The sequence below is a fragment of the Chamaea fasciata genome, unplaced genomic scaffold, assembly GCF_029207755.1.
Source record: "Chamaea fasciata isolate MVZ Bird 193981 ecotype frontalis unplaced genomic scaffold, bChaFas1.0.hap1 SCAF_12, whole genome shotgun sequence".
Classification (NCBI taxonomy): Eukaryota; Metazoa; Chordata; class Aves; order Passeriformes; family Sylviidae; genus Chamaea; species Chamaea fasciata.
Window position 1 is genome coordinate 15,973,513 of NW_027094097.1, and position 25,736 is coordinate 15,999,248.

General features: G+C 53.2%; 3 protein-coding genes across 12 annotated transcripts in view; 2 read left to right on the top strand and 1 right to left on the bottom strand.

Annotated features, from left to right (window-relative positions):
- Positions 1-17,461, top strand: part of NFAT5 (nuclear factor of activated T cells 5) — a 55,828-nt gene extending 38,367 nt beyond the window's left edge. For 5 of the 7 annotated variants that reach the window (XM_066194816.1, XM_066194818.1, XM_066194815.1 and 2 more), the window contains 9 exons: positions 328-500; positions 3,515-3,649; positions 3,821-3,873; positions 4,501-4,633; positions 5,175-5,252; positions 6,099-6,211; positions 6,742-9,175; positions 9,861-10,110; positions 10,944-17,461. In XM_066194816.1, the coding sequence (XP_066050913.1) occupies positions 328-500; positions 3,515-3,649; positions 3,821-3,873; positions 4,501-4,633; positions 5,175-5,252; positions 6,099-6,211; positions 6,742-9,175; positions 9,861-10,099 (3,358 nt within the window). In that variant the 3' untranslated portion in view covers positions 10,100-10,110; positions 10,944-17,461. The remainder of the gene's footprint in view (positions 1-327; positions 501-3,514; positions 3,650-3,820; positions 3,874-4,500; positions 4,634-5,174; positions 5,253-6,098; positions 6,212-6,741; positions 9,176-9,860; positions 10,111-10,943) is intronic. The other 2 variants (XM_066194812.1, XM_066194813.1) reach the window with 2 other exon arrangements.
- A 616-nt stretch (positions 17,462-18,077) lies between these two features.
- On the bottom strand, positions 18,078-20,689 carry NOB1 (NIN1 (RPN12) binding protein 1 homolog). Its single transcript, XM_066194832.1, has 9 exons — positions 20,598-20,689; positions 20,383-20,515; positions 20,146-20,279; positions 19,989-20,060; positions 19,779-19,916; positions 19,474-19,689; positions 19,188-19,285; positions 18,966-19,110; positions 18,078-18,584 (listed from the first exon to the last, which is right to left on the bottom strand). Exons 1-9 carry the CDS (start codon positions 20,673-20,675, stop codon positions 18,318-18,320), a joined length of 1,281 nt encoding a protein of 426 aa, XP_066050929.1. The 5' UTR covers positions 20,676-20,689; the 3' UTR covers positions 18,078-18,317.
- Positions 20,690-20,820: 131 nt separating this feature from the next.
- The window catches only part of WWP2 (WW domain containing E3 ubiquitin protein ligase 2), a 32,694-nt gene continuing 27,778 nt past the window's right edge, over positions 20,821-25,736 (top strand). For 3 of the 4 annotated variants that reach the window (XM_066194840.1, XM_066194842.1, XM_066194843.1), the window contains exons 1-4: positions 20,821-20,888; positions 22,873-22,956; positions 23,530-23,677; positions 23,952-24,067. In XM_066194840.1, coding sequence (XP_066050937.1) covers positions 22,887-22,956; positions 23,530-23,677; positions 23,952-24,067 — 334 coding nt within the window. In that variant the 5' untranslated portion in view covers positions 20,821-20,888; positions 22,873-22,886. Of the gene's footprint in view, positions 20,889-21,124; positions 21,143-22,872; positions 22,957-23,529; positions 23,678-23,951; positions 24,068-25,736 lie in introns of those variants that run through there. The other variant, XM_066194841.1, reaches the window with a different exon arrangement.

Consider the following 25,736-nt stretch of genomic DNA (forward strand, 5'->3'; position numbering starts at 1 on the left):
CAATAATCCTACAAACACAGATCTCACCCTGGGGATGAAAGAATGAAGAGCTGTGATTCTAAATTGAATGCTTACCAGAATTATATTGCACTTTCTGTTTTATTCGTGCTTTCATATGCCTTTCTGCTGTGATTCATCATCCAAATTAGGCAGGGTTGAATGAAAACTCGAAAAAGGTCATAGATTTCATGTAAATAAAAAGAAATCCAATAACATTTCAGTAATTACCTCAAGGCTTTTGACTTTGGCTTATGAAACTACATGAGAGATGTTTAAAGATGCTGAACTTACTAAGCTACGAAATTCTGCTCTGTTTTGTGTTGTTAGGGTTGATTGTGTGGGAATCCTGAAGCTGAGGAATGCTGATGTGGAAGCCAGGATAGGGATTGCTGGCTCCAAGAAGAAAAGCACCCGCGCTCGGCTCGTCTTTCGCGTCAACATCACGCGCAAGGACGGCTCCACCCTGACCCTGCAGACACCTTCTTCCCCAATTCTGTGCAGTGAGTGTCAAACCAGAGAGCTGACAGTACAGGTCTCTGGGTTTTAGTGTGATCTTGGCATGGAAAGGGTGGTCAGGCCTTGGCAGGGGCTGCCCAGGGAGGTTTGGAGTCCCCATCCCTGGAGGTGCCCAAGGAAGGGCTGGACGTGGCACTCAGTGCTCTGGGCTGGGGTCAGGGTGAGGATCAGGCACGGCTTGATGGTCTTGAAGGTCTTTTCCAACCTAAATGATGCTGTGATTCTGCTGGAAATGCCTTGGGAGGAAAAAACCACCCTGTGTTAATCTGTGATAATTTCAACATTGCTGTAGCTAAAATCAAGTGGATTGATTTTTTTTTTCTTGTGGGGGATATTAGCTAAAATTGTTGTCCAGTATTGAAAAATAGTTATACATTTCTTCATGTTCAGTTCAATGAATTTTTGCCTCCTAGTATTTCACCATTTTTCTTGTGATTGCTTTGAAAAATGACTCTGATATGACTTTCAGCCTCTTCTGTATTGTCACATTCATGCCTCAGCTTTCAGTGCTAGACAGGACTTGCAGTAAGTCAGCAAGCCTGGCTCTCTCAGCTGTGGTCTTTGTGTGGGCCAGAGGCTGAATCTGTTCTGGTTCAGTGCAAGAACAAAACTTTTTATAGCTCTTTATTAAACTGCTCTGTTTAGCACAAGCACAGATGGCCTCCTTGGCTGGGGAGGTTCCACTGACCAACAGGGAAAAGGGGATTGTGGAATCATGGAATGGTTTGGGCTGGAAGGGACCTTAAAGCTCATCTTGTTCCACCCCTTATCTTGATGAATGAGATGGAGAGCTTTGTCTATGCATGGAAAGAGTAGGCAAGCTCCTGGGCACTTGTACTGTACTCTTATTATGGTATAGAAATGATTTTGGGGTTAGTTTTTTGAATCTTTGCAGCTCCGTTCCAGTCAGTAGACCAGTCAGATGGTGGTGTCTCACAGTAATGGAGTGTCTGAAATTAATTTTCAGGTTTAAGATAAAAGCATTCTCTCTAAAACCTCCCAGAGTCATTCCTGTATCTCTTTTGTTTGTAACTTTCTGGTTAAAGATAAAATTATTTCACCCAGAGAAAAAAGGGAGTGGAAATCACCTGATGTTTTAACAGTCCAAAACTTGCTATTGTGAGTAGCTGAGAGTCTTGAGATGAAACATTAAGAGACTGATTTTAAAATAGGCTGTTGAGCTATAAAAAGCTGTATTTAATGCAAAGAGTGAATTGGTTTGGTTTTTGGCAGGCTGGGGTTTGGTCACTTGCTAAGAAAATATTCTCATTGTGTAAGTTGCTAAGAGATTGCCCAGGAATTTTACAGTGTCTCCTCTGCTGGAAGTCTTAGAACACAGAAACAAAATACTCTGGTCAGACTTGTGTCTTTGGGGAACATGTGGGTAAAGCTGATCATGGTGTGAAGGTTGAGAGGGGAATTCTTGAGGCTCCTTCCAGGACTCTGTGCTTCTGTCTTAACTTGCGCCAAAGCTACAGGGACTCTCAGCCGAGCTTGGCCAAGCAAATAGTGCTGGCACATGGGTACTGGCTGACCAGAATGGGATGAAATGTGTTGTTTATTGAATATAAATAATCTCCTCAAGCACATTACACTGGGCTGGTTTGCTACATGAACCTTACTAGAGATGTGTAATGTACCTTCACAACAGGGTTTACATTTACACTCATCAGAGCCTGTTTACGTTGTGTTTTATAGCCAGTAATGTTCCTGAAACCATAGAAAAGACATTAAGGAGCTGCGGGCTCTTTATTTAAGGGCTGTGTTTTAAATAGGCTTTGTTAACTTGTTAGCAAACCTAAATCCAGTTACTCTTTTCATGTGCCTTGAGCATGTTCAGTCGTTGCGTAACGGTTGCCTGGGAACCCGCAGCCAGAGTTGTAGAAAAATCCTTTCTGAAAGGTCATTAAATAATTTGGAGTGGTACAGGATGTATGTTCTGCTGTGTAGTAAGCCCTGAGAATATTGTTATTAAACACTCAAAGTGGGCCAGGCAAGTGCAGAAGCACGAGTCCGGGTGTGTGCCCTGGGGAGCTGTGGTGAGAAAAGGTGGTTGGTGAACCTTCGCTGGAAACTGGAGTTATTTTATGTTAAATGTGTCAAAGCACATTATTTGAAAATGTATCTCTGTTTAAATTATGTGCAGTGCTCATTTGCATTTAGCACACCTGGTCCTATTTGGTCTAAGGTTTAAGAAGAATAGGAATGGTTAGCAATAATGACAGTTTATGATCAGAATGATATAAATCATCATCGGGACCTCTGGCACAGGGGCATCCAGGGATGTGTGTCTGTATAACCACATCTTCTTGGCTGGTTTATTTGACTCAAATTGCTAAAAGTCCCAACTCCAGAGATGTGAGTCTTGCAAGGATTTGGAAGGGACCTTGAAGCTCATCCCATTCCCACCCCGCCAGGGACCTGGGGACACCAGGTTGCTCCAAGCCCTGAGTTAGTTCTTGGACTAGACCGAAAACTGTGTCATGTAAAAAACTGTGCAAAGCCCCCCAGGTAATAGGGGAATTACTCCTTCTGCTCTTTTGCAGAGCAGAACAAAATAAGCTTCACAAAAAAAAAAAAAAAGAAGTTTTATGACCCAGAAGCTGGATTTGCAGGTAGGCTTCAGTTGTGTCTAAGGGCTGATGCCTCTGGAAATCACTCTGCACCAGGGAATTACAGAACCACATTCCCTTCTCTCCTGAGCACTTGTTGGGCTTTGGCTCCAACACTGCGACTTTTGTCTTGTAGATTTAATAAGTGCAGAAGAAAATGAAAAAGATTTTTAGTGGATCGTTGAGCTAAGTGTGATTTCTGTGAGCTCATTACATTTAGTGAGGAAATAATATTATTTATATTCTGAAGTGTTCGTCATGAAATACATCATAAAGAAAGAAGCTCAGGAGTTTTAGCTTTTCCTTCATAACCCTGTAAGTAAAAGTGGTTTGGTTTGGATGTTGATATTTTCTTGATTCCAGACTCTTGTTTTTTCCCCTTGCAGCTCAGCCAGCGGGAGTCCCAGAGATCCTAAAGAAAAGTCTCCACAGCTGTTCAGTGAAGGGTGAAGAGGAAGTTTTTCTGATTGGCAAGAACTTCCTAAAGGGAACAAAAGTGATTTTCCAAGAGAATGTTTCCGGTTAGTGTGAAAGCAGAGCTGGCTTGGGGTGCTGAGCAGAGCCTGGGGTCGGGGTTTCACTGCTGGGTAAAGCTCAGTCGTGGAGAGCAAACTGAGGAGCAGAGTCAAAGGCACTAAAATAAATTGCTCTGCAGGATGTGCAATAACTTAGGCTTTGTAATTTTCATTTAGATGAGAATTCTTGGAAGGCAGAAGCTGAAATCGACATGGAATTATTTCATCAGGTACTTCTGCATTACTATTATTATTACTACTATTATCCCTACTACTGCTATTATTGTTATTACTACTATTATTATCATTATATTTTTAATTTTAAAAATACACTGCCTGTTTCCAAATTAAAATTAATCAAGCCTTTCCCTCTTTCTGTGCATTTCTAGAAATAATACTAATTTTCTTCCCATAAGGTCTCTTGTGTGTTTGGTAGAATATAATTTTGGGTTTACAGCAGTCTAATTGTCCACTTTCTAACTGAGAGCTTGGATCCCACAGTGTGTTTGGTGAGCAGGTCTTTGCCCTTATATACAGTGGAATTAAAAGACCTAATTCAGTTTTTCCAGCACTTCTCCATGGAAGGAGATTGTGTGTACACCATAGTCTTTGTAACTGGCTGATTTTTTGTTCCACTTTGAAATGTTTTACAGAGTATTTATTCTTTTTGACACAAAAAAATGCAAATGATGTCAGGAAAGTGCCATCCTGGTCCCACCTCCAAGGGCAGTATCCCACATGTGCATGGCCCCTAGTGCCGTAGGGTTTTGTGGTGGTTTACCAGCCCATTTCTCTTTTGATGTGAATAAGTAGAATTAAGATCAGTTGTAATAAAATGTGATCTTTCTGCCTTGCAGAATCACCTTATTGTGAAGGTGCCACCATATCACGACCAGCAAATCACCTCAGCTGTCTCTGTGGGAATATACGTGGTGACCAACGCTGGGAGATCTCACGACGTGCAGCCCTTCACCTACACTCCAGAGCCAGGTGTGTGGGGTGTCCTGGGGGAGGAGAGGCCATTTCACCTGCTCACCTTCTGACTGCACAGCCTTTAGTCCATGCAGCAGGAATGCTGAGTGATGTGGATCTTTCCAAACCCCTATTGCTGGGAAATGTTGCTCTGTTAATAATAAAATCTTAAGGCTTTGCTTTTTTCGTTTATGTGCCAAATACCTCAAATTCCAGCTGTCTTGTGACAGCTTTTCTTATATAGCACCATCCATTTCTAGTTTAAGGATCAAAATGAAGCTGAGCAGGATAAAAAAAATCAACATATCCCATACAATGCACCAAATAAACCAAGAAATCTCACCAGGCTTTATCCTGAGGAAAGCTGCAATTTGCCCACTTCATGTATTTTAGTTTATTTATTTATCTGTATCACAATAGACAGTGCAAAGGTTTGTGTGGGTTTCAAAGAACCTGAATTTCTTTAAGCTATAAGGAATTGTTTTGGTTTGCTTTGTGTGTTTTTGGCTTGTTTGCTGATTTAATGTAAGGAAGTTCTCAATGTGTTTTGTCTCGGCAGCTGGGACTCTGAATGTTAATGTGAAGAAGGAAATCTCCAGCCCAGCCCAACATTGTTCTTTTGAAGAGGCTATAAAAGGTACTAAATTGATTCTTATCAGTGTTCTGAATAATTTAACTATGAATTCCTACCCAGATTTGGCTAAATGAATCAGACATCCTGTGATAAGTCTCTGCTTATAAAATCTGGCCCTATTCTTACTGGGAGGTTTGTTTTGTGACTCTGAAGCTTTTACTTTATAACAGTATTCCTATTTTAGTACAAGCTAATACAGAACAAAAAAATTGCAAAAAATAATACTAATTTTGTTTTTCATTTTTCATGTGTTAGGCTCTGCAGTCCAATCTTTATTTAGTGTGTTTGCAAGTGAAGAATAAAAAAGAAGCCTAGCATTGCAGTTAATACAAAGATTTAGAAACTCTGTAGTGTGAATTTAAGCAAATATATAAACTAATATACAGGGTAAGCCTGACATCCATCTAATTTGGTGTGGAGCTTAACTGAGGGAAGATCCCAACTGCTCCAGGAGAACAGCTGCTCTCCTCAGAACACAACGTGCTGTTGCTGTTCCTTCATGTCCTCAGTTAATTTATGCAATAAATCTGAATTTACCTTCTCGTCTGGGGTTCTGTGTTGGCTCCTCTTTGATGCTTCATTCCTGTACCTGTTCTACTGCAGGTTGACTCTGAACCAGAGGTCAGAGAGTTTTGTTTGCTGTATGTACTTGGTCTGTTCTCTCCTTCCTCACCCTGTACATATGTGCAGAAATTTTACTGCCACATTACTGGAAGATTTAAATTTGCTTAGGGTGTGGAGATGTGTTGCTTTACATTGAAGAGTAGTTCTTTAATTTACTTAGAGGGAGTTATGGAATGATGGGTTTTACCATTGCCTCTCTTGCTCTCCTTTTGTTTGTGGCTGCAGCAGTGAAGGCCACGGGCTGTAACCTGGAGAAGGTGAACATTCTTCCTAGTGCCTTGATAACTCCACTCATGCCAAGCAGTATGATCAAGAATGAAGATGTGGCTCCAATGGAAGTAAGTGCACAAAAATGCTCTCCCCCCTGTGTTCCAGGTGAGTTTGGTGGGGGCTGAGCACAGCAGCTTTCAGACTCTGAGTTACATCTGCTCCTCGTCCATGCTTTAGTAGTGGAGAAGAGTAAGAGACAGGGAAAATGCCATGTCCAGGATCAGTCTGGGCAAAACACAGTCACAGAGCATGAGTAAAACAGAGAATTTCCTTTGGTAACTCACCTGGTTCCTGTACACAGACAGATTGGTGGGTTGGTGACCCTCTGATGGGGTCACCATTCTGTGCCACAGAACTAGTAAATTACTGTAAGAATATTCTTTAATCAGTTCTTAGCATTGCTTTCATTAAATTGTGCCATGATTCCATCCTTGAAGTAGCATTTCCACTGCTAATCATTTGCTTGCTGGTTTGGGTGTGTCTGGGCTTCACGTCTCCTATCTCCCTCTGATGTTCCCTGGACATGGGGGATTTTGGGAGGTTGTATGTGCATAACCCCACTAAATTTAGAAATTACCTAATGTCTCGCTGTTTACAGGCTTCAAATGTGGTTGGACCAACTCAGCAAACATTGGAAAACAGCATGTCTGGCATATCAACTTCTGCTTCCCATTTACCTTCTGAAAGTGAAAACCAGCAGCAAATCCAGCCCAAGGTGTACACCCCCGAGACCCTGAGCACGATCCAAACGCAGGACATTTCCCAGCCCGGCAGCTTCTCCGCAGTGTCCACCCCGGGCCAGCTGCAGAACAGCGATGCCCTGCTGCAGCAGGCTGCACAGTTCCAGCCCAGGGACTCCCAGCCCAGGGAGGTGCTGCAGTCGGATGGCACGGTGGTGACTCTGTCCCAGCTGACTGATGCCTCACAGCAGCAGCAGCCGACGCTCTCGGAGCCGGCCCAAGCCCTGCAGCAGCAGATTTCCTCGAGCATCTTCTCGTCGGCCAGCGGCGTGAGTCAGCTCCAGAACACCATCCAGCAGCTCCAGGCTGGCAACTTCCCCACCAACACCGCCACGGGCAGCAACAGGAACGTTGACTTGGTGCAGCAGGTTCTGGAAGCTCAGCAGCAGTTATCTTCCGTTTTGTTTTCGGGCTCAGACAGCAGCGAGGATGTCCAGGATCAGCTGAACGCAGACATCTTCCAGCAGGTCAGCCAGATACAGAACAGCGTAAACCCCGGGATGTTTTCCTCCTCAGACACAGCTGTGCATTCCAGACCGGAGAACCTTTTGCCAGGACGAGCTGAGAACGTTCACTCCCAGCCTGAAGGTGGCCTGTCCAACCAGCAGCAGCAACAGCAGCAGCAGCAGCAGGCCATGGAGACATCGGCGGCCATGGTGATGGGGATGCAGCAGAACATGTGCCAGGCAGCCACGCAGATGCAGTCGGATCTGTTCTCCTCCAGCACGGCGGGGAACGGGGCCCTGCAGCAGTCCCCGGTGTACCAGCAGGCGTCCCACATGATGGGGGGCTTGTCCACCAGCGAGGACATGCAGATGCAGTGTGAGCTGTTCTCCTCGTCCCCGGGGGTGTCCGGCGGCGAGGCGGCCGCCCCCGCGCAGCAGCCGGTCTCCAACAACGGCCCTGCCATGTTCCAGCCCTCCAGCTCTGCTGAGGGAGAAGAGGCCTCGGGACAGAGCAAACAGATGCAGAGCTCTGTGTTCCAGACCATGGTTCAGATGCAGCACAGTGGGGAAAGTCAGTCCCAGGTTAATCTCTTCTCATCTACCAAGACCATGATGAGTGTCCAGGCCAGTGGGACTCAGCAGCAGGGCGGGGGTCTGTTCCAGCAAGGTGGTGAAATGATGTCAATTCAGTCAGGAAGCTTCATCCAACAGTCTCCACACTCACAAGCTCAACTTTTCCACTCTCAGAACCCTATTGGTGACACTCAGAATATATCCCAGGAGACACAAGGATCCCTTTTTCATAGCTCAAATTCCATTGTCCACAACCAGACCAACACTAATTCCTCTGACCAGCTGCAGCCCCCGATGTTCCACTCACAGAATGCCATGGGTGTCTTGCAGAGCTCCTCGGTGCCTCAAGACCAGCAGTCTGCCAACATGTTCCTTTCCCAGAGTTCCATGAGCAACCCTGCCACTCAGGAAGAGCAGATGTCATTCTTTACTAGCCCAAATCCCATTTCTCCTCTTCAGACAGCAACAAACACTGAACAGCAGACTTCTTTTCAGCAGCAGACACAGATCTCTCATATCCAGAGCTCCATGCTTCCCCAGGAGCAGCCGCAGACTCAGCCTGCTCAGCAGGGTTTGTTTCAGTCCCAAGTGTCTTTGGGCTCCATCCAGTCCAGCTCCATCCCTCAGAACCAACAGGGAGCCATCTTCCAGCCTCAGCATTCTATTGTTGCTATCCAGAGCAGCCCTCCATCTCAGGAGCAGCAGCAGCAGCAGCAGCAGAACATGATGTTCAGCAATCAAAACGCAATGAGTACAATGGCCTCCCAAAAGCAGAACATGATTTTCAATCCAAATCAAAACCCAGTTACCAATCAGGAGCAGCAAGGCCAGTCCATTTTTCATCCACAGTCCAACATGGCCTCGATGAATCAGGAGCAGCAGCCCATGCAATTTCAGAGTCAGACCACAGTGTCTCCTCTCCAGAATCCTGGCTCCAACCAGGCTGAAGCACAGCAGCCAACCATCTTCCATAACTCGCCCCAGATTCAGCTGGTCCAAGGGTCCCCGAGTTCTCAGGAGCAGCAAGTCACCCTCTTCATCTCCTCAGCTTCCATGTCTGCCCTGCAGAACAGCATGAGCCAGCCGGAGCTGCAGCAGTCCCCCATGTACTCCTCCCAAAACAGCATGGCAGGAATGCCAGGAACTGCTTCTCCTCCCCAGCAACAGGCTCCTCTGTTCCACAACACAGCGGGAGGTGCCATCAACCAGCTGCAGAATTCCCCTGCCTCATCCCAGCAGACATCAGGAATATTCCTGTTCGGCATCCAGAACAGTAAGTGACAGTGCCTGATGCTGAGCTTACAAGGTAGAGAGCTGCCCTGGAAACAGGGAATGGCTTGGGTGGGAAAGGACCTTAAAGTCCATCCAGTCCCAGCCCCTGCTATGGCCAGGGACACCTTCCACTATCCCAAATCGGCTCCAAGCCCTGACCAACCTGACCTGGGACGCTGCCAGGGGTCCAGGGGCGGCCACAACTGCTCTGAGCGCCCTGTGCCGGGGCCTGCCCACCCTGACAGGGAGGAGTCTCTCCCTAATATCTAATCTAGGAACGATTGTGCTCTTTTAAGAGAGCATTTCTCTTGCTGGTTTTGGTTTCCACAGTAAATGTGTTGTCTCTCTTCACTTTACTGAAGGAAAGCAAGGATTTTAGAAGCTGTAGAGTCCAGAGAAGTGTCTGTTAAAGTATACTTAGCCGTACAAACCTGCACTTCTCCTTATCCCCTCTCTGGACCCAGCCTCCATGACCAGTTCTGTGGGATGTAGAGCCTTCCTCTGTGTGCAGAGGTCTGTGGGTTCCTGTGTGCCCCAGCTGTGAGAGGTGTAGGTGTTGCTTACAACAGGTTGTAGCAGCTCTCACAGGGCGCACAGCTGGTGGTGGGCCACGCTTGTAGCCGTGTGCTTTGCTGTGGGAACTGCTGGCCTGTGGCAGGACACTGAAATGTCCCTCTGTCCCCCAGACTGTGGCCAGCTGCTGCCCCCTGGGCCTGGGGCGCTGCCGGAGGAGCTGATGGCCATGGGGCAGGCTGGGCAGCCGCAGGGCGAGGCGCAGCCCGCCGTGCCCGCGCTCCTGTCCCAGCAGCTCCCCGAGACCCCGCCGCTGCCCTCGGCCATGGCCACCAACCAGAACATGGAGAAGATAGACGATCTGCTCGTGTCCTTGCAGAACCAGGGGAACAACATGGCTGGCTCGTTTTAATTAGGCAAGTGGTGAGTTTGGGTCTCTGGATTCTTTCCTGGCATGCGGGAGCTTTGTTCAGTACCTTTGTACCTTTCACTGTGTGACCGTGCTGTAAGAGATCAGCTAAAATACCAGCGAGGCTGAATTAAGACTGTAATTGCAGAATGAAGTTACTAAAACCAGTCAGAGGTCAGAACTTGTATGAAACATTTGAGACTGTGTCTTGTTCATTTTTCCTACGTTTTGTCATCTGCTGTGACAGTCTGGTACTTTGTTAGGGAGGAGAGTGGATCACTGGCAGCTTGGCAGATCAAAACCTTATGAAACATGACTGTGGTTAAAAAAAATGGGGCTTACTGAGTAAATAGCACCTCAAGCCTGAACTGTTCTGAACTCTTCCCCCGGGTTACAGTAACGTAATGTGAGAATGCGTTTTGGTGGAATGTGGCAGCTCCTGAGTGTGCCACATGCTGAGGCTGTGTTAGAAACAGCCGACAGCATCAGCTGTTGCTAGGAGACATTCTGCTTTTAGAAGGTGCCTTTTTCGGGGGGGGAAAGAGCCTTTGACTACAAATGAGCACCAAGAACCAGGAGGACTCTGGAGTCCGGTGTAGGTTGTGGTGTGTAACTTGGGGCTCTTGTCCTAAATCCCCCCTGAGTTTTCACTGAAGTGATGCACTTCATTCTCCAATCTAAAGGGGTTTGTGTGTGGAGTCTGGAGTCTCTCCAGAGCTTCTCTAGCTCCTTGCCCGCAGTTCAGTGCCTGCTCATGAGGAACACCCTGAAGATGAAGCCACTGCACAGAAGGAAAAGGGGACTGTAGTTAGTTATGCCTGACTTTTCTGCTTGTTTTCTCATGCAGAAATTCCGTGAAGAAAAAAAAAGCGATGATTTCCCAGATGCTCTCAGACCTTCCAACTCTGGATTAGGCTGCGTGGAACCAATTGCTTCTGTGGAAAAGTGGCCTCTTTAAAGAGCACACGTGTGGCCAGTGGCAGACCTGAGGCCATGACCATGGAATTTGGGCTCCACAGTGCCAATAATGCTGAGGAGTTATGCTTTGTGTTACTGGGGCATGGGGTTGGGCTGTTACCAGGTTCATAAACCTCATTACAGTGGGGGCTCTTGGAATTTAAAGCATATCTGGTCAGTTATTATTGTTGTTGGAAGGTAATCCATGTTACCACGTTTACTTTTTCCCTCCTGTTCTTCACATCCCTTTTTTCCCTCAGGAAGCTCGTGCAGCAGAAACAGCAGCTGCCTCTGCCCCGAGCTGTGACTCAGCTGTCAGTAAGTGAAGGGATCTCTGGATTGACACAGAGTGGGAGAGCCAAACCCACCCTTTATGAATTGAAAGTACTGATAACTGTAATAACCAAGCAGAGAATTGCTGCTGTAAATAACCAGTTCCCATCTGAGAATGGGAATAACGGTTTTCCACATCCCTTACGTGGAGCTGTACATAGAGCAAGGGTTTGGTGGCTCTACAAAACGAAGAAACGAAGGGGAACTTCCAGCTGATCTTAAAATCTTCTCTAAAACACCTTCAGCTTGAAAAGAGCGTTATATGTGGCTGAGGAAGGGACTTCTCTGTGTCTCTCACTCTGACTCATGGGTTAGAACTCTGTAAAGCTTCATGAGCTGTTCCCAAACCAGCCTTCACCCTTTTGTTCTTTCCATGGTTTTCCTTCTCTCCCTCAGTTTTGTATTGTGTTTTTGAAAAAAGACATAGATATCCTACTGGCTTTAAAGCTAAAGAAACAGCTTTTAGGAATCCTTGGCAGTATATTGCTTAGTCAGTAGAAGCTTTGACAAATAATCAAGGAATAAGGAGAGAGGAAGCAATTTCTCCACCACCTTCTAAATGCAGGAATCCCCCTTAACCCACCACTTCCAGCTGTGACTGATGGAAATCTTCAGCTTGGCTTTACTCCAAGTAGGGGGCAAATTGCATAATTTTTAAGCCTTCTTAAAAGGTCACTTCATCCTGAGCTGTTGCATCTTTGTAGCACATGGAGTTCCTCGCAGTTCTGAAGTGATTTTTCCTTTTTCTACCACCGAGCCCCGAGTCTGGTTTCTAGATTGTCATGTTTAATTAAGGAATAAATCATTGACTGATGTTACCGAATGTAAAAAAACAACCCACTCCAGACCATGCAGGTGTATTGTGAGGCATGTGGATTTTTTTGGGTGCTTCAACTCTCCGGGCAGTGTGTGATCTCTCACTACAGCCTCGTTCAGATCCGTGTTCTCCCGCGGCGCCCGTTCCGCCTCGGTAGAGCGTAGCTGGTATCACGTCATTTTTGTTATTTGAAATAACAAAAGAACAGTCTGTAAATGGTTTTGGTTTTTTTTTGTTTTTTTTTTTTGTTTTTTTTTTTTTAAGTTCCTCGAGTCTGTTTACTGTGTGTTTTCCCCTTTAACTCGTGTGCGTAGTTGAGCCGTGTAGAGTTTTTTGTTGGTTTTCCTGGATTTCCCCCGTTTGTTGGTCTGTCACGACGTTCACTTTCTCTTTCTGTCTCTCTCTTTCTCTCTCTCATTGAGAGGCATTGAATTACGTTTTCAGTAGTAAGGCTTCTTGCCGATATGAAGGGAACTTTTCAGAAAGAGACCTGCTCTGGGTCATTTAATTTTGAATACAGTTTTCAATCGTTCAAGTTTTGGATGGTTTATATCTAATGTGTGTTTCATTTTTTTGGAAAGCTATATTTTGTATTTAGGAAATGGTATAACTATTTTGCTATTTGTACTGAGTGAGTACATTGGCATAAATATAAAAAATTTATATATATACATATATATAAAATATTCTTTTTGCCACACATTTTTGTGGTAAATTTGTGAGTTTGTCTGATGTTCTACCACAACGTGGCGTCTGATAACAGTGGGGTGGGGTGGGGTTTGTTATGTCTTTATTGAGTATTTAAGTACTTTTTGCAACATAAATAACGTGTTCATCTCTCGCCATTCCATCAGGCAGTGTTGGTCCAGCTGGCCACGAGAAGCTTCGCTCTGTGTTTGGTGTGTCCCTCACTCACAGCCTAGCCAGGAAACCCAGAGGCATTTAGGATTATATAAAATATGAAATATTGGGGTTTCCCTCAGAATGAGCCATTCAGCTTTTCTCCACTCTCATTGCCTATTTAATATTTTATTATTAGCGCCTCTGTGTTTTAACTCCTAATTTATGATTATGCTCAAACGTTGGAAATTTTAATCAAGACAGAAAGAATTCCCCACTGCATCATGTCCAGAGCTGCTTTAACCCCGACCCAGACTTTTTCTTTCTGTATTTTATTTTATTTTTTTTCCCCTGCTGAGACAAAACATTACCAACGTCTTGTAATGGTTCACAGCACGAAAGTGGCAGCCCCCAGCAGTGCCCAGGTGCTGGGGCTGCTCAGGCTGAGAACAGTGGACCCAACAACGTCCAGAGGGCTGTGGAAGTCCATAGCCCACTCACTGGGAAGGGAACTGGTGGTTTTTGCAGGATCTGTGTCCCAGGATGAGCTGTTGGGTGTCACCTGGGGCCGTTGGACACAGAAGGAGTGACAGGAATGATGGATTCGCTTGTGTGCTGCTTCAGCTTGCTCCTTGTTCTGAAGGGCTCTATCCGTTTGTTGGTCAGTGCCAAGTCACCAGGGACCAATTCTCCGTGGAACAGGATGAGTGCCCAGAAGAGAACCTCATCCCAAGCCTGCCACAGCTCCAGGGAAGGGTATGTTTGAATTGTGGGCGTGTTTGAGGTCACTTACGAAGAGAAGAGAGAAAAAAACATACACAAAAAAACCAACCAAGGGCTGTGCTATCCCAGTTTTACTTCTGGAAACACCTTCCTTTCCTCGTGTTAAAATTTACCTGTTCATTTTAGGTCAATGTTTAAATGTACAACACTTTGAACATGTGATTTGGTTACAAAAAGTATTTGTGTGGCTGAAGAGGTCGCTCAGCGGTTGGTGCGTGCTCTGAGGGTGGAGGGGTTGGGTCAGCCCCGGAAGAGCTCAAGGACAGGCTGCAGGGTGTCATGGCAGGGAGCACAGCCTGAGCCACACCTGTGTTTCACCAGGGGCCTGAACATTCACTTCTGACGTTTTTAGCAGTTGAATTTGGGCAGCAGAGCTTCTCTATGACCTCTGCGTTCCACGAGCACACGGAGCGCTGGCATCGTGTCTTTGGGTGACAGAGAGGATCCTGAGGTGTCAGTCTGTGTAAATCCAGCATCTCTGGGGGGTCCCAGAGCACCCATTTGTGGTCACAGGTGAGAGTTGAGGGAGATGGAGCTGCCAACCCCCACCACGTCCCCTCAGCTTTTACCCTGAGTGTGCCCAGAGCCTACCCAGACACCACAGAGCCAACACTTAGTTTGAGCTGAACATCTCCTCTGGCAGGGAGCTACTGGTGCTTTGTGCTTAATTAACAGTTGTTTTCTTATAAATTCTTCCTCACTGCCTGATCTTGCAGCAAGCCAAACGCTTTGCTCTTACTTTAACACAGGTCTAGTTCAAGAAATAATTCCAGGCTGGCTGTTCCCAAGTGGATGTCCACTCTCTGATCACTGATTATGATTACTTCTAATCACTGACAGGGTGGTTGCTTCCCATGTAGTTTTGAGATAAGGCACAAGCAGTTAAACATAGCTTTGGCAGGTTTTTACTGGAAGCATCAAGTCTGGGCAGCTGTGTCAGTGGACATTCCCCTCACTTGCATAAGCTGAACTTTATTTTTTAAAGTTTCCATTGATATTTTGATTTAGAATCTAATTTCAAAAGGAAAGTATGTCTGAATGGATTTTTATTCCTGTTTTCTTGTGCCTCTGCTTGGCAAACTGTTGGGTTCCTTTTCCAGGGCCATTGCAGGAGAGCGGAGGGAGCACAGAACATGGACCTGAGTGAGAGAAGCAGGAGAGAGGAGAGGGAGTTGCTTGGCATGCTCCGAGCTGTAGGTGGAAGGAGAGAACAGGAAATGCTGGTCACTGGTGACTTCTCATTAGTGCAAAACTGAGTTTCAAGGGCTTTGGTGGGTTTTGTGTTCAGGGGGGCTCAGCTCCATTCTATAGAAGCTAAAAGGGAGCAGCAGTGGGATGCTGTGTTTGTTCAGGGGCTTTGTTTTAATTTGGGCTTGTTTAGTCTTTTGTGGCAGCCTGTGAGCATTTTGTGTTCCTGCTCAGACCAGCTGTGGTGGCCATGGTGCCCCGGGCAGGTCGTCTGTGCCACGGCACCGAGGGGCAGCGTTGGAAATGGGATAAACGTGGTAGAAACAAAGGAAAAAAATGCAGCAGGGGCTAAACTCCAGCAAAAGGGAACTTGTAAAATTCTCTAGGGGAGGGGGAATCAAGGGGGTTACACAGGAGGAGAGGCTTTTCCTCTCCCAGTCTGTATAGGGATGTAAATATGCACTGCCTGTATATTCTAGGATTATATATATGTATATAGAGGAGTCAGATTATTATATATAAATAATAGTAGACACATGCATAGAATACTGTTGTATTTACATTTTTATAAACATGAAATAATATTCTTTTTCCTCAGTAGGAGGTTTTTGTAGTAACTCATGAGTAGCTGTCTCACAGCTCTCAGTCCTGGCCGTGCTGGTGACGTGGCTCCAGAACTTGCTCTGCTTGGAAACCTCACTGGGATCTGTGGGTTGGAAGCAGCTGTGGCCACTTTCGTATTTTTATATCTTTTAGTTCATACTTGCAGATGTGGTTTAGGATAGAACTGACACCCAGGCTGAGGATGGGCTTCCTGCAGCCCTGAGCGTCCCTCGGCTTCCCTCGAGTCGCTCCAGAGCCTTTTCCGTCCCCGCTCTCACAGCAGCTGGTGCAGACAGGGGTTGGTGGTGGCTGGGCTGACACCAGCCGGGTGTGTTGGATGTTTTTGTGTAGCAAAAGGTCCCTGCTTGTGCTCGGCCAGGGAGGGGAAGCTCCTCTGCCATTTCTCTTTATTCCCATGAGGGCAGGAGTCTGTAAACTGATGTTTTTAACTGACTTATTAGTGCAAAAGTCAAAATCCAGTGAACTCCTTGAAAGCCAGTGAAGCTCCCCTTGAATTCTGCCTGTGAGGAACGAAATGCTAAGAATCATAGAATCATGGAATATCCTGAGCTGGAAGGGACCCACAGGGATCATCCAGTCCCACCCTTGTCCCTGCACAGACACCGCAACAATCCCAGCCTGGGCATCCCTGGAGCAGTATCCAAAGGCTCCTGGAGCTCTGGCAGCCTCAGGGCTGTGCCCATTCCCTGGGGAGCCTGGACAGTGCCAGCACCCTCTGGGGGAAGAACCTTTCCTGATATCCCACCTAAACCTGCCCTGGCACAGCTCCAGCCATTAAATCAGGTCATAAAATCAATGTGTATGTTGTGTCCAACAAGACGTTCAGTTCCAAATCCGTGTCCCAGTGTAATTTGTCACGAGTGGATCAGTGTTGTCCTGGTACAGGTTTTCTTAACTCACCTCCACCACACTGACAGCCAATGTCCTCCTTTGTTCTCCTGGAGTTTGCAGAGCAGAACTCTGCATTTTCCAGAGATTTGTCATTTTTGCTGTTACTCTTCATTAAATTGCCCAATGACATTCACTCTGCAGGGACAGGGCAAGGAATCCAGGGATTCCCTGCTCACTGACCCGTGTTCAGGTTCTAAGGCTCCCACCCCCCCTCTGTGACACATTCCAGCTCCAGGCCCAGGATTAGGGAAAGCTCCTGTGTTCACCTGACAGGTAAATGGCCTTGGCTGTGCGTTGGCCCTGGAGCTGCCCCGTGGAATGGGATCTGACCCGAGTGCCCTGGGCAGGACCACGGCTGCCCGCTGGGATAACGTGTCCAGGGGGAAGTTCCTGTTTGGAAGTGGCTCTTTGGGTAGATCCCAGTGAACTGGCATCCCATTCTAGTATCCTTAGCAGCCTGCAGCATTCCTGAAGCTTCTTTATTCTGGATAAAAGGAGACAATTGGAATTATTTCCATCTGAGCTGATGCTGACTTAAGCTCCAACCCCTTCAGAGCAGAGCTCCAATGTCTGTCTCTGTCCCTGCACCTCTGGTGGGCTCTCCCCTGCCTGCCAGATGTTCTGGGTGCACCCTCGACCGCTGAGCCACCTCTTCAGTGTCCTGCAATGTGAAAGTAGCACCAGATACTCCTTCGTGCAGTTCTGTGTATATGGCTTTCGTAGGTGGGTTTTCCAAGCACTGATTCCCGGTGTTTTCAGTTTGTCTATGAGGGGATATTTTATTTGCATCTATGTTTTTAGCTCTCCTGTGATAACTTGTTGAATATTAAAAAAAAAAAAATATTTTGCTTCTATTGGGACATTTGTATACTCGCAACTATATTTCTGTAAACAGCTGCAGTCGAGAATAAACGATGAAAGTTTTCATTTTACAGTGTAAAGTCTTGAGATGGTTTTTCCAAGGGCACCTCCGTGCCCAGGGCACTGCAGCTGCTGTAGGAAAAGGTCCTTGGGAATCATGCTGACTTGGTGGTGTGGGATCCCCAGTAACCAGATGCAGAGTCTGCCCCAGGGAGGTGAGGCCAGGAGTCCAAAGCCAAGATGCTGGAAGTTACCACGTCCTCAGCAGGAAGTGTGGGTGCCCTTTATCTGCAGCTTTGACACACTGAAAACGCCCTGGGGCTGGGGAGGCTGTGACCTGCCCAGGACTAGGGGCCACTGGTGGCATCAGGTATTTCCTTATTTTGAACAGTTTCAGCAGGGTTGAGGAGAAACTGCAGCAAGAGCTGGGCCCAGCAGTCAACTGAAAGATGTCAGATTTATCCAAGCAGCTCTACCCCAGTCTCCCGCTCCCTGGCATCACCCGGTGCCAGGGTGGGACAAAACCCCCTGCCCTGGGCGTTTGTCCTTCTGGAGCACATTATCCCGGGGGGGAAAAAAATCCAAGAAATCCTCCCTCCCTCTGTCCCAGCCCCCTCCTCCCTCGAGGCTCAGAGAAAGGCTCCCCCTGGCACAGGCAGCCGCAGAAACAGGACCGAGTCACGGTGCTTTGGGGTTTGGTGTTTATTGGGGGACACGGCCCCTGCCCAGGGGTGCCCAGGGCTGGGCACAGAAGCTGCTGGGGCCTCCTCGAACCCCATCACCACCACCCCAGTCACGGTGCCTCCCTGGGCACAGCGGGGACAGGCTGGCCTGGCCCATACCCAGGTGCTGGCAGAGGCCTCGCCCAGGCAGAGCCACCGGCACACCTGGGCAGGTGAGTCCTGCAGGCGGGGCCCGTCCTGCCCCTCACCTCCTCACGAACTTCTTGGTGACGGCGTTGGGGTTGAGGCGGCGGCGGCCGGCACCCAGCGCGGCGTCGCGCAGGTGCAGGTGCGCGGCCCGGCTGTGCACGTCGTTCTCGGCGAAGGGCGACGCCCCGGCCAGGTAGTCGGGGTCGAACACGTTGGTTTTCTGCCGGGCCTTGCGGGACAAGCGCTGCTGCGGGAAGCGTTGGTCCTCCACCAGGTGCGGGTTGTTGGCGTGTTTCCCGCCCTGCGGCGCCGGCAGCGGGTGCTGCGGGACAGGAGGGATCAGCCCTGGGACTCCAGGTGAGCACAGCCCTCTGGAGAACAGCGCAGGGAAGCCCAAGAACCCTGGGGTCCAAGTGTTACAGCTGGAGGATGTTCTCAGTTTGCTGTGATTCCCTCCAACCTGCCAGCCACAGGCTGGGCTCCCATCCCTGGGGTTCCAGTGGAAGAATTTGTTCACAGAAAAGGTTGTTAAACATGGGAAGGGGCTGCCCAGGGAGGTCTGGAGTCCCCATCCCAGGAGGTGTCCAAAGACCTGACTGGACATGGCACTCAGTGCTCTGGGCTGGCTGACAAGGTGAGAATCGGTCACAGGTTGGTTTCTGTTCCAACCTCAGGGTCTCTGGGATGCTGTCCAGGTACTCACCCTGAGCCCCCGCGGGTTCAGCACCTTGGGGTTGCGGGAGAAATACATGTGGAGGCTCCCATCGTCGTTGACACTCACTGCCACCTTCTTGAGGGTCTTGTTACCGCAGTGGGGGCAGAACACCTTGGTCATGTCCGAGGTGGTCCTGCGAGGGTGAGACAGGGAGGGTTCAGAGCTCCTGGGGCCGTGTTACTCGGGCTCAGCCCAGGATCAGCCCCACACCTGAAGCAGCCGTGGCAGCGCAGGATGTAGCTCTGGGCCCGGCGGATCAGCATCCCGTTCACGGCCAGCACGTGGAGACCCATCTGCAGCAGCACGTTCTGCAAGAGCAGGGACACAGCGGGACCTGGCAGCTGGGACAGTGACAGCCCAACAGGCCTTGCAGAGGCCTCTGGGACCGAGACCCTGCTGCTTTGGCACACGGAGCTGTCCCAGAGCCGCTCTCCCCTGCCCAGGGACTCAGCCCTGCCCTGCTGGGAGCCCCCCGAGGTTTGAGCCCAGCACCCACCTGCATGGCGAAGTCCGTGGTGACACAGCCGACCTGGACACCGACGGGAGCAGTGTCACAGTGCCCCGTGTCCTGCTGGGCCTGCTTCAGATTGCTGGGAGTTATCCAGCCTTCATCATCACTCTCCTCATCCTCCTCCTCCTCCTCTTCTCCGGCGCTGGCCCCACCTGCAGAGCTGCGGTGCTCCTCGGGGGGCTCGGGGCTACCGGAGATGGCCTGGGCCGTGCGGGGGGAAGAGACGGTCAGGGCGGCACAGAGCGGCGGGGAAAGGCCGGCCAGAAACGGCACAGCGAGGACATTCTCACCAGCAGCTCCCGCAGCTCCTCCTCGATGCTGGGCAGGGGCGGCCGCCAGTACAGGAAGGATCCGAACTCGTCGCTCTCTGCCGGGCCGGGGCCGGTGGCGGGGCCGGGCTGGCGCGGGCCCTTCCCCGCGGGCCTGTGCTGGGGGCACGGCGCGGGATCCCTCAGCGGGGCTCCGAGGGGCCGCAGCCCCGAGCCCTGCCCGTGCCTTACCTTGGCGGGCAGGTGGAAGCCGGCGAGGTGCAGGGGGGCCTCGGGGTGCCGCGGGGTGGAGCTGAGCCGCACCTGGGGGACAGCGCGGGGCGTCGGCGGGGCCGCAGGAACCGGGGCCGCAGGAACCGGGGCCCCGCGGAACCCGCGCCGCTCCTACCTTGCCCTGCGGCTCCCAGCGGAGGCAGCCGGGGCCGTCGATGTCAGCCTGGAGCTGGCACGTGAGGGCGAGCACCTGCAGGTCGGCGGCCGAGAGGCTCGGGTAGTCCCCGGTCTTCTTGGAGAACTCGGTGACTGCGGGCGGGAACAGCGGCGCCGTGGGGCCGGGCCGGGGCAGCCGGGCGGGGCCGTGGGGCCGGGGGAAAGGAGCCGCTGCCGGGGCCGGCCCGGCACTCACCGAGGCGCAGCAGCTCGGGGCGCGGGCGGCGGACACGCAGCTCGCAGGGCAGCGCGGCCAGGCGGCGGCGGGCGGGCCGGTCGCGGATCTCGGCCAGCACCTCGGGCACGGTGTACAGCGCGTCTGCGATGTCCTGCGGGCAGCGCCGTCACACCGGCCCCTAACCCCTTGTCCCCCCCCGTCCCTCCGGTGTCTCCCCGGTGTTCCCCCGGTACCTGCAGTGGGGCCGCGCTCAGGAACGCGCCCGTGTCGGCCACGACGTGCGGAACACGCGCCATGTCTGCGTGCCCCATAGCCCAGCCCGGCCGCCGTCGAAGCGCGGCGGGAAGCACGCCGGGAGTTGTGGTCCGGGCGCGGAGCACGCCGGGAGCTGTAGTTCGGTCGGGGCGCGCCGGGAGCGGCGGCCGGGCCGCGGGAGCGCTTCCGGACGGCGCGATCACGTGACAGGCCGGGGGTCACATGACGGCGGGAGCTGGAGCCGGGGAGCGGGAGCGGAGCGGCCGCCGGTAACGGGACGGGTTGAGCTGGGCTGGGCTGGGCTGGGCTGGGCTGGGCTGGGCTGGGCTGGGCTGGGCTGGGCTGGGCTGGGCTGGGCTGGGCTGGGCTGGGCTGAGCTGAGCTGAGCTGAGCTGAGCTGAGCTGAGCTGAGCTGAGCTGAGCTGAGCGTCGCTTCACGGCCCAGCCCGGGGCGCTCCCGTCCGCCCGCCGGACACAGCCTGGTGGGGCGCTCCGGCCGCCGGGAGCTACTCAGCCTGTGCCGGTACCGGCCCGGGACAGCGGGGGACTCTTGGGCGCCACCTCCTCTGCGCGGTGCCCGCAGCGCCCGGCCCGGTTCCGTGCGGGGCTGCGGGGCCGGCCCGGCCTGTCCGGGTTCGGTGTTGGCTGCCGGGGCGGCGGCCCCGCGGGTGACCCGGGAGGCCAGGCCGGGCTGGCGGAAACGGGAAGCCGGGGAGGGAGGGGAGGCCTCGGCCTGGCCGGGGGCGATGCCGCCGGGTGTAGGGTGCGGGAGCGCCCCGAGCCCGGCCCGGTCACGGCCCCGCTGGGCTGAGGGGCTGTGGGGGCGCGCGAAGGAGAGGCCGCGGGACAGGAGAGCTGTGCCCGGCCAGCGGCACTGGGCACCGGGCGGTTCTGCGGGCCCGGAGTGTTTGTTGGAGTGACCGGCGGTGTCAGAGCGAGCGGCAGAGAAATGGTGCGGAGTCAGGAAAAGAGGGAACGGGGAAAAGAGTCAGGGTTTGAAAGAAGAATGATGGGAAGAGCCCTGCCGGGACGGGGCTGGGCACGGGCTGGCACAGGAGGGGCGCGGCCCCGATGGGACCCGTGTGATGTGGAGCTGGGGACAGCAGGAGTATCCGATACCCTCAGGGAAGGCCGGGGTGATCTGTGGGCCGGGATAATTGCGGTGGGAGGGACTGTGTGACAGTGACTCTGGGGGGAGGCAGGAGGCCGGGCTGTGTCCGGGAGCCCGGGCTGCCGTGGATGCAGCCAGGACAGTGGCCGGGCAGTGCCAGGTGGGGCTTGCAGGCAGAGGTGGGCTCTGCCAGGCCCTGGGGTGCCAGGCAGGTTTGCTGTGCCAGCACGGAGGGTGGAGGCCCTGGAAGAGGGGATTTCACAGGGAATCTGCCATGGGATGGAGCTCAGTACAGTTTAAGGAGAGTGCAGAGAGAGGGCAGGGAAGAGGCTCCTGCTGGAGCTGCTTCCCTCTTTTCCTGCTCCCCCTGCTCAGGGGAGGGGGAGGCTGGCAGTGGTCCCAGGCTGGGCTGTGACCTTGGCCCCGTCCTCTGCAGCTCCTGGGAATGGCGGGGAGGAGGCCGGGGCAGGCCCACGCTGACTCCGTGGTCCCAGTGGAGTGTCTCGTGCTCCTGCGTGATGTATGACCTCATCCCTGCGCTCTGTGGTCGCTGCTGTGGGCACAGGCCACGTGTCCTGCCACCCTCCCTGGTGTCACTGCCACCCTCCCTGGTGTCGCAGCGTGTCCTTCTTGTCCGGGGGGTGACACGGTGGTATTGGAGGCCTCTCCCCACCTCAGTGATCCTGTGGCATGTGGTACCACAGTGAGACCAGGGCTGCCCTGGAGGGATGTGGTCCCCATGCAGTGACCAGACCTTCCTCTGTCCAGCCAGTGCCACTGCCGTGTCCTTGCCATCTTGTGGGTGACGTGTGGTGAGTCAGTGTCCCCGAGGGCAAGGCTTTGGTGGCTGCTCTGTCCCCCAGCAGCACTGACCTGTGGCTCAGGGGTTGGTGTGCCCAGAGGGGTGTCTGGAGGTGGCACTGCCCAGCTCAGCCCCTGGTGCTGCCGTGCAGGGCTTGCTCTCCCAGGGACACGGCGTGGCTTTTGGTGCAGGGCTAGTTTCTCAGGAGAGGGAGCCTGTGTGTCCCGAGGCTGCCCGGCCCTTTCCCCGTGTCCCTGCCACTCTCTGCACCGTGGGGCTGTGTTTGGGCACCCTGGGTGCTGTGGGAGGGTGCTGAGGTGTCTCCTCTCTCTGCTTCCAGCTGGGGGTGATGCCATGGCCGCTGCCAGCTCCAGCAGGGCCAGGGCTGGGCTGCCCTGCGAGAAGTCCCCGCTCTCTGTAAAAGGTGGGTCCTGCTGCCTGTCTGGGGTTCCCCTGCCGGGAGTGCGTGGTGTGTGCCCTGCCTGCCGCCCGGGCCGAGCACATGGGGCACAGCGGGGGGAGCAGGGGCTGGGGACGGCCAGCGCTGCCCTGTGTGCCCCGGGCTGGGCTGGGCTGTGGCTCCGGGGGGAGCAGGGGCCCTGTGTCCCACGGCTGGGCTGGGACGTGGCTCGGGGCCGCGCTGGTGCTCCCGTGGCCGCGAGATGGCTCCCGGCACCCGGAGCCGCGTCCCCCGGAGCCACATCCAGCCCTGCCCCTCCGCAGGCACTGCCGGCCTGGGGGGGCCTGGCCCGTCCTGCTCCCGTGCCCTGGGGCAGGGAGGTGTCCGTGGGGACAGTGACAGTCCTGCCAGCCTCCCGGGGTGAGGCTGGGGACAGGCATGGGCACGGCTCCACCTGGCCAGGAGCGTTGCTCCCCGCTGCCCCTCTCCCGGCACTCAGCTGTGAGTCATGGCACCCCGTGCTGGCAGGGGTGGGGTGGGGACCAGGGCAGGGGACAGGGTGTCCCGCAGGCCTGACCTATGCCTGTCCCTGCCCAGTTGTGTCTGTGAAGCCCAAGGCCCAGAGCCGCCCCGCACGGATGAACTGCTACGTGGAGGTGGCCGGCGACGGGCTGCCCAGTGAGACCAAGAAGACGGGGAAGCAGATGGGGGTCTCTGAGCTGCTGTGGAACGAGGTCCTCACCCTGTGAGTCTGTGACCCCTGCTGTGGGGCTGGGCAGGAGCTGGCCCCAAGTGCCCTGCTGTGCCACCGGCTGGGGACACTCGGGTGTCACAGAGCTTTGCCCCTTGCATGAGGACACTGCCAGAGACGGCCAGGCTGGAGGGGTAGAGGGAGGCGGTCTCCCATTGCCCCTTGTCCTTGCCCACCTTCCTCTACTTTTTGCCTGTGCACTGCCTGCTCCCCAGGCATGGAGCAGGCATGAGGCCACGGTGACAGCCCTCTTCCCCGCTCTCTGCAGGAATGTCACTGCTCAGAGCCACCTGGAGCTGAAGGTGTGGATCTGCCACACGCTGAGGAATGAGCTGCTGGGCGCCGCCTCCGTCAGCCTGGGCAGCCTGCTCAAGGGAGGCAAACGTATGTACAGGGGACAGGGCAGGGGGCAGGGGATGGGGCAGGACACAAGGCAGGGGATGGAGCGGGGGACAGGGCAGGGGATGGGGCAGGACACAGGGCAGGGGATGGAGCAGGGAACAGGGCAGGACACAAGGCGGGGGACAGGGCAGGGGATGGGGCAGGACACAGGGCAGGGGATGGGGCAGGGAGTGGAGCACGGGACAGGGAATGGAGCACGGGACAGGGCAGGACACAAAGCAGGGGACAGGGCAGGGAATGGAGCAGGACACAAGGCAGGGGTGGCTGCAGTGGCCGCTGCCCTCGCCACAGGGAACAAGGTGCCGTTGTGTCCAGGGCCAGGCGTGCCGGAAGCCGTACCTGCGTCAGCCGGGGAGCACAAACCCCTCTCTGCTGTTCGCCGCCGTTTGCGGTTGCCAGAGCGCGGCTCGTGACAGCAGCTCCCACATAAAGGCGGCCATTCAGGGCCGGGCCGCGCGGGGCTGGAAAGGGCCGCCTCTGTCTCTTCCAAGCAAAGCTTGTGGGACACAGACCTGGTATTGAGAGGGGCCTCCTGCGCCCCGGGGGACTCGGGGCTGGTTCAGACCCTCCCCGGTGCTGGGGGGAGCTGTTTTCCCCGGTGCTGCCAGCACTGAAAGCACACCGGTGTCCCCGCCGTGCCACCGTGGCTCTGGGTGGCACCGAGTGCTGTGGCAGTGAGGGACACGTGGGAGCTGTGCTGCTGCTGCTGTCTTCTCTCGAGGCCTGTGGGGACTTGGATGTGTGCCTGGGGCTGGCTCTGCAGGGGGGTAGGTGCCAGGCAGCCCCACAGCCGTGGGTCCTGTGTCCCTGGGCACCCTCCCTGCAGCCGTTATTTGCCGAGGTGTGCAGGGGCCGTGCCGGGCTCCCGGGGCCGCCGCGGTTCCCGCCCTACCTGCGCCGCCGCGGGGGCACAATTGGCTCTTTCATTCCCAGCCATCCCGGGGGGCTGTGTGGAAAATGAATGGAAAAGGCAACTGGCTGTTCTAGCTTGTCTGTTAACATCCCCCAGAAAAAACGTGTCAGATTTTTCCTTGACACTGTGGGCTGGGAGGGAGGAAGGACTCTTAAAGCTGCAGAGCCTGCCCTGCCCGGGAAGGGCTGCTCCTCTCTGCCCTCCTTGTCTTCTGGGCTGGCATCTGCTCCCACCTCTTCTCTGCAGGCTCATGCTCAGCCTTCAGGCTTTGCTGCAGGTCTTGAGTGGGCCAGAGGCTGCTGGGGATCCCATGGGAGCCTGGGAGATCCTTTCCTCAGGGGCTGTTCTCCTCCTGGGAATAGGGGTGTGTGTTCCTCTGCTTGCCAGCCTGAGGAAGGGGCTGGGTCAGGCAAGGACGTGCAGGAGGCATCTGGGATTTCAAGCCATCCTGAGTCGGACACTTCATGTGAAGGGCAGTGAAATACATGTGCCTCCTGCCACTGGAGGGGCCTGGCCGTCCTCTCCCATCCTGAGAAGTGCTCAGCCCAGAGTGAGCTCCTGCCAGGCGGCAGCCCCTCTCTTTGTTGGGTTTGTTTCGGTTTTGGTGAGGCTTTATGGAAGATACTGGTTTGTGAGTGTAGCTGTGGCCTTGGGGTGATGTTGCTGTCGTTCTCCTCAGTGGGCAGGATGGTGTCCCCAGTGCCGGTGACACCTGTGGCAGCGCCTGCCAGGATGCTG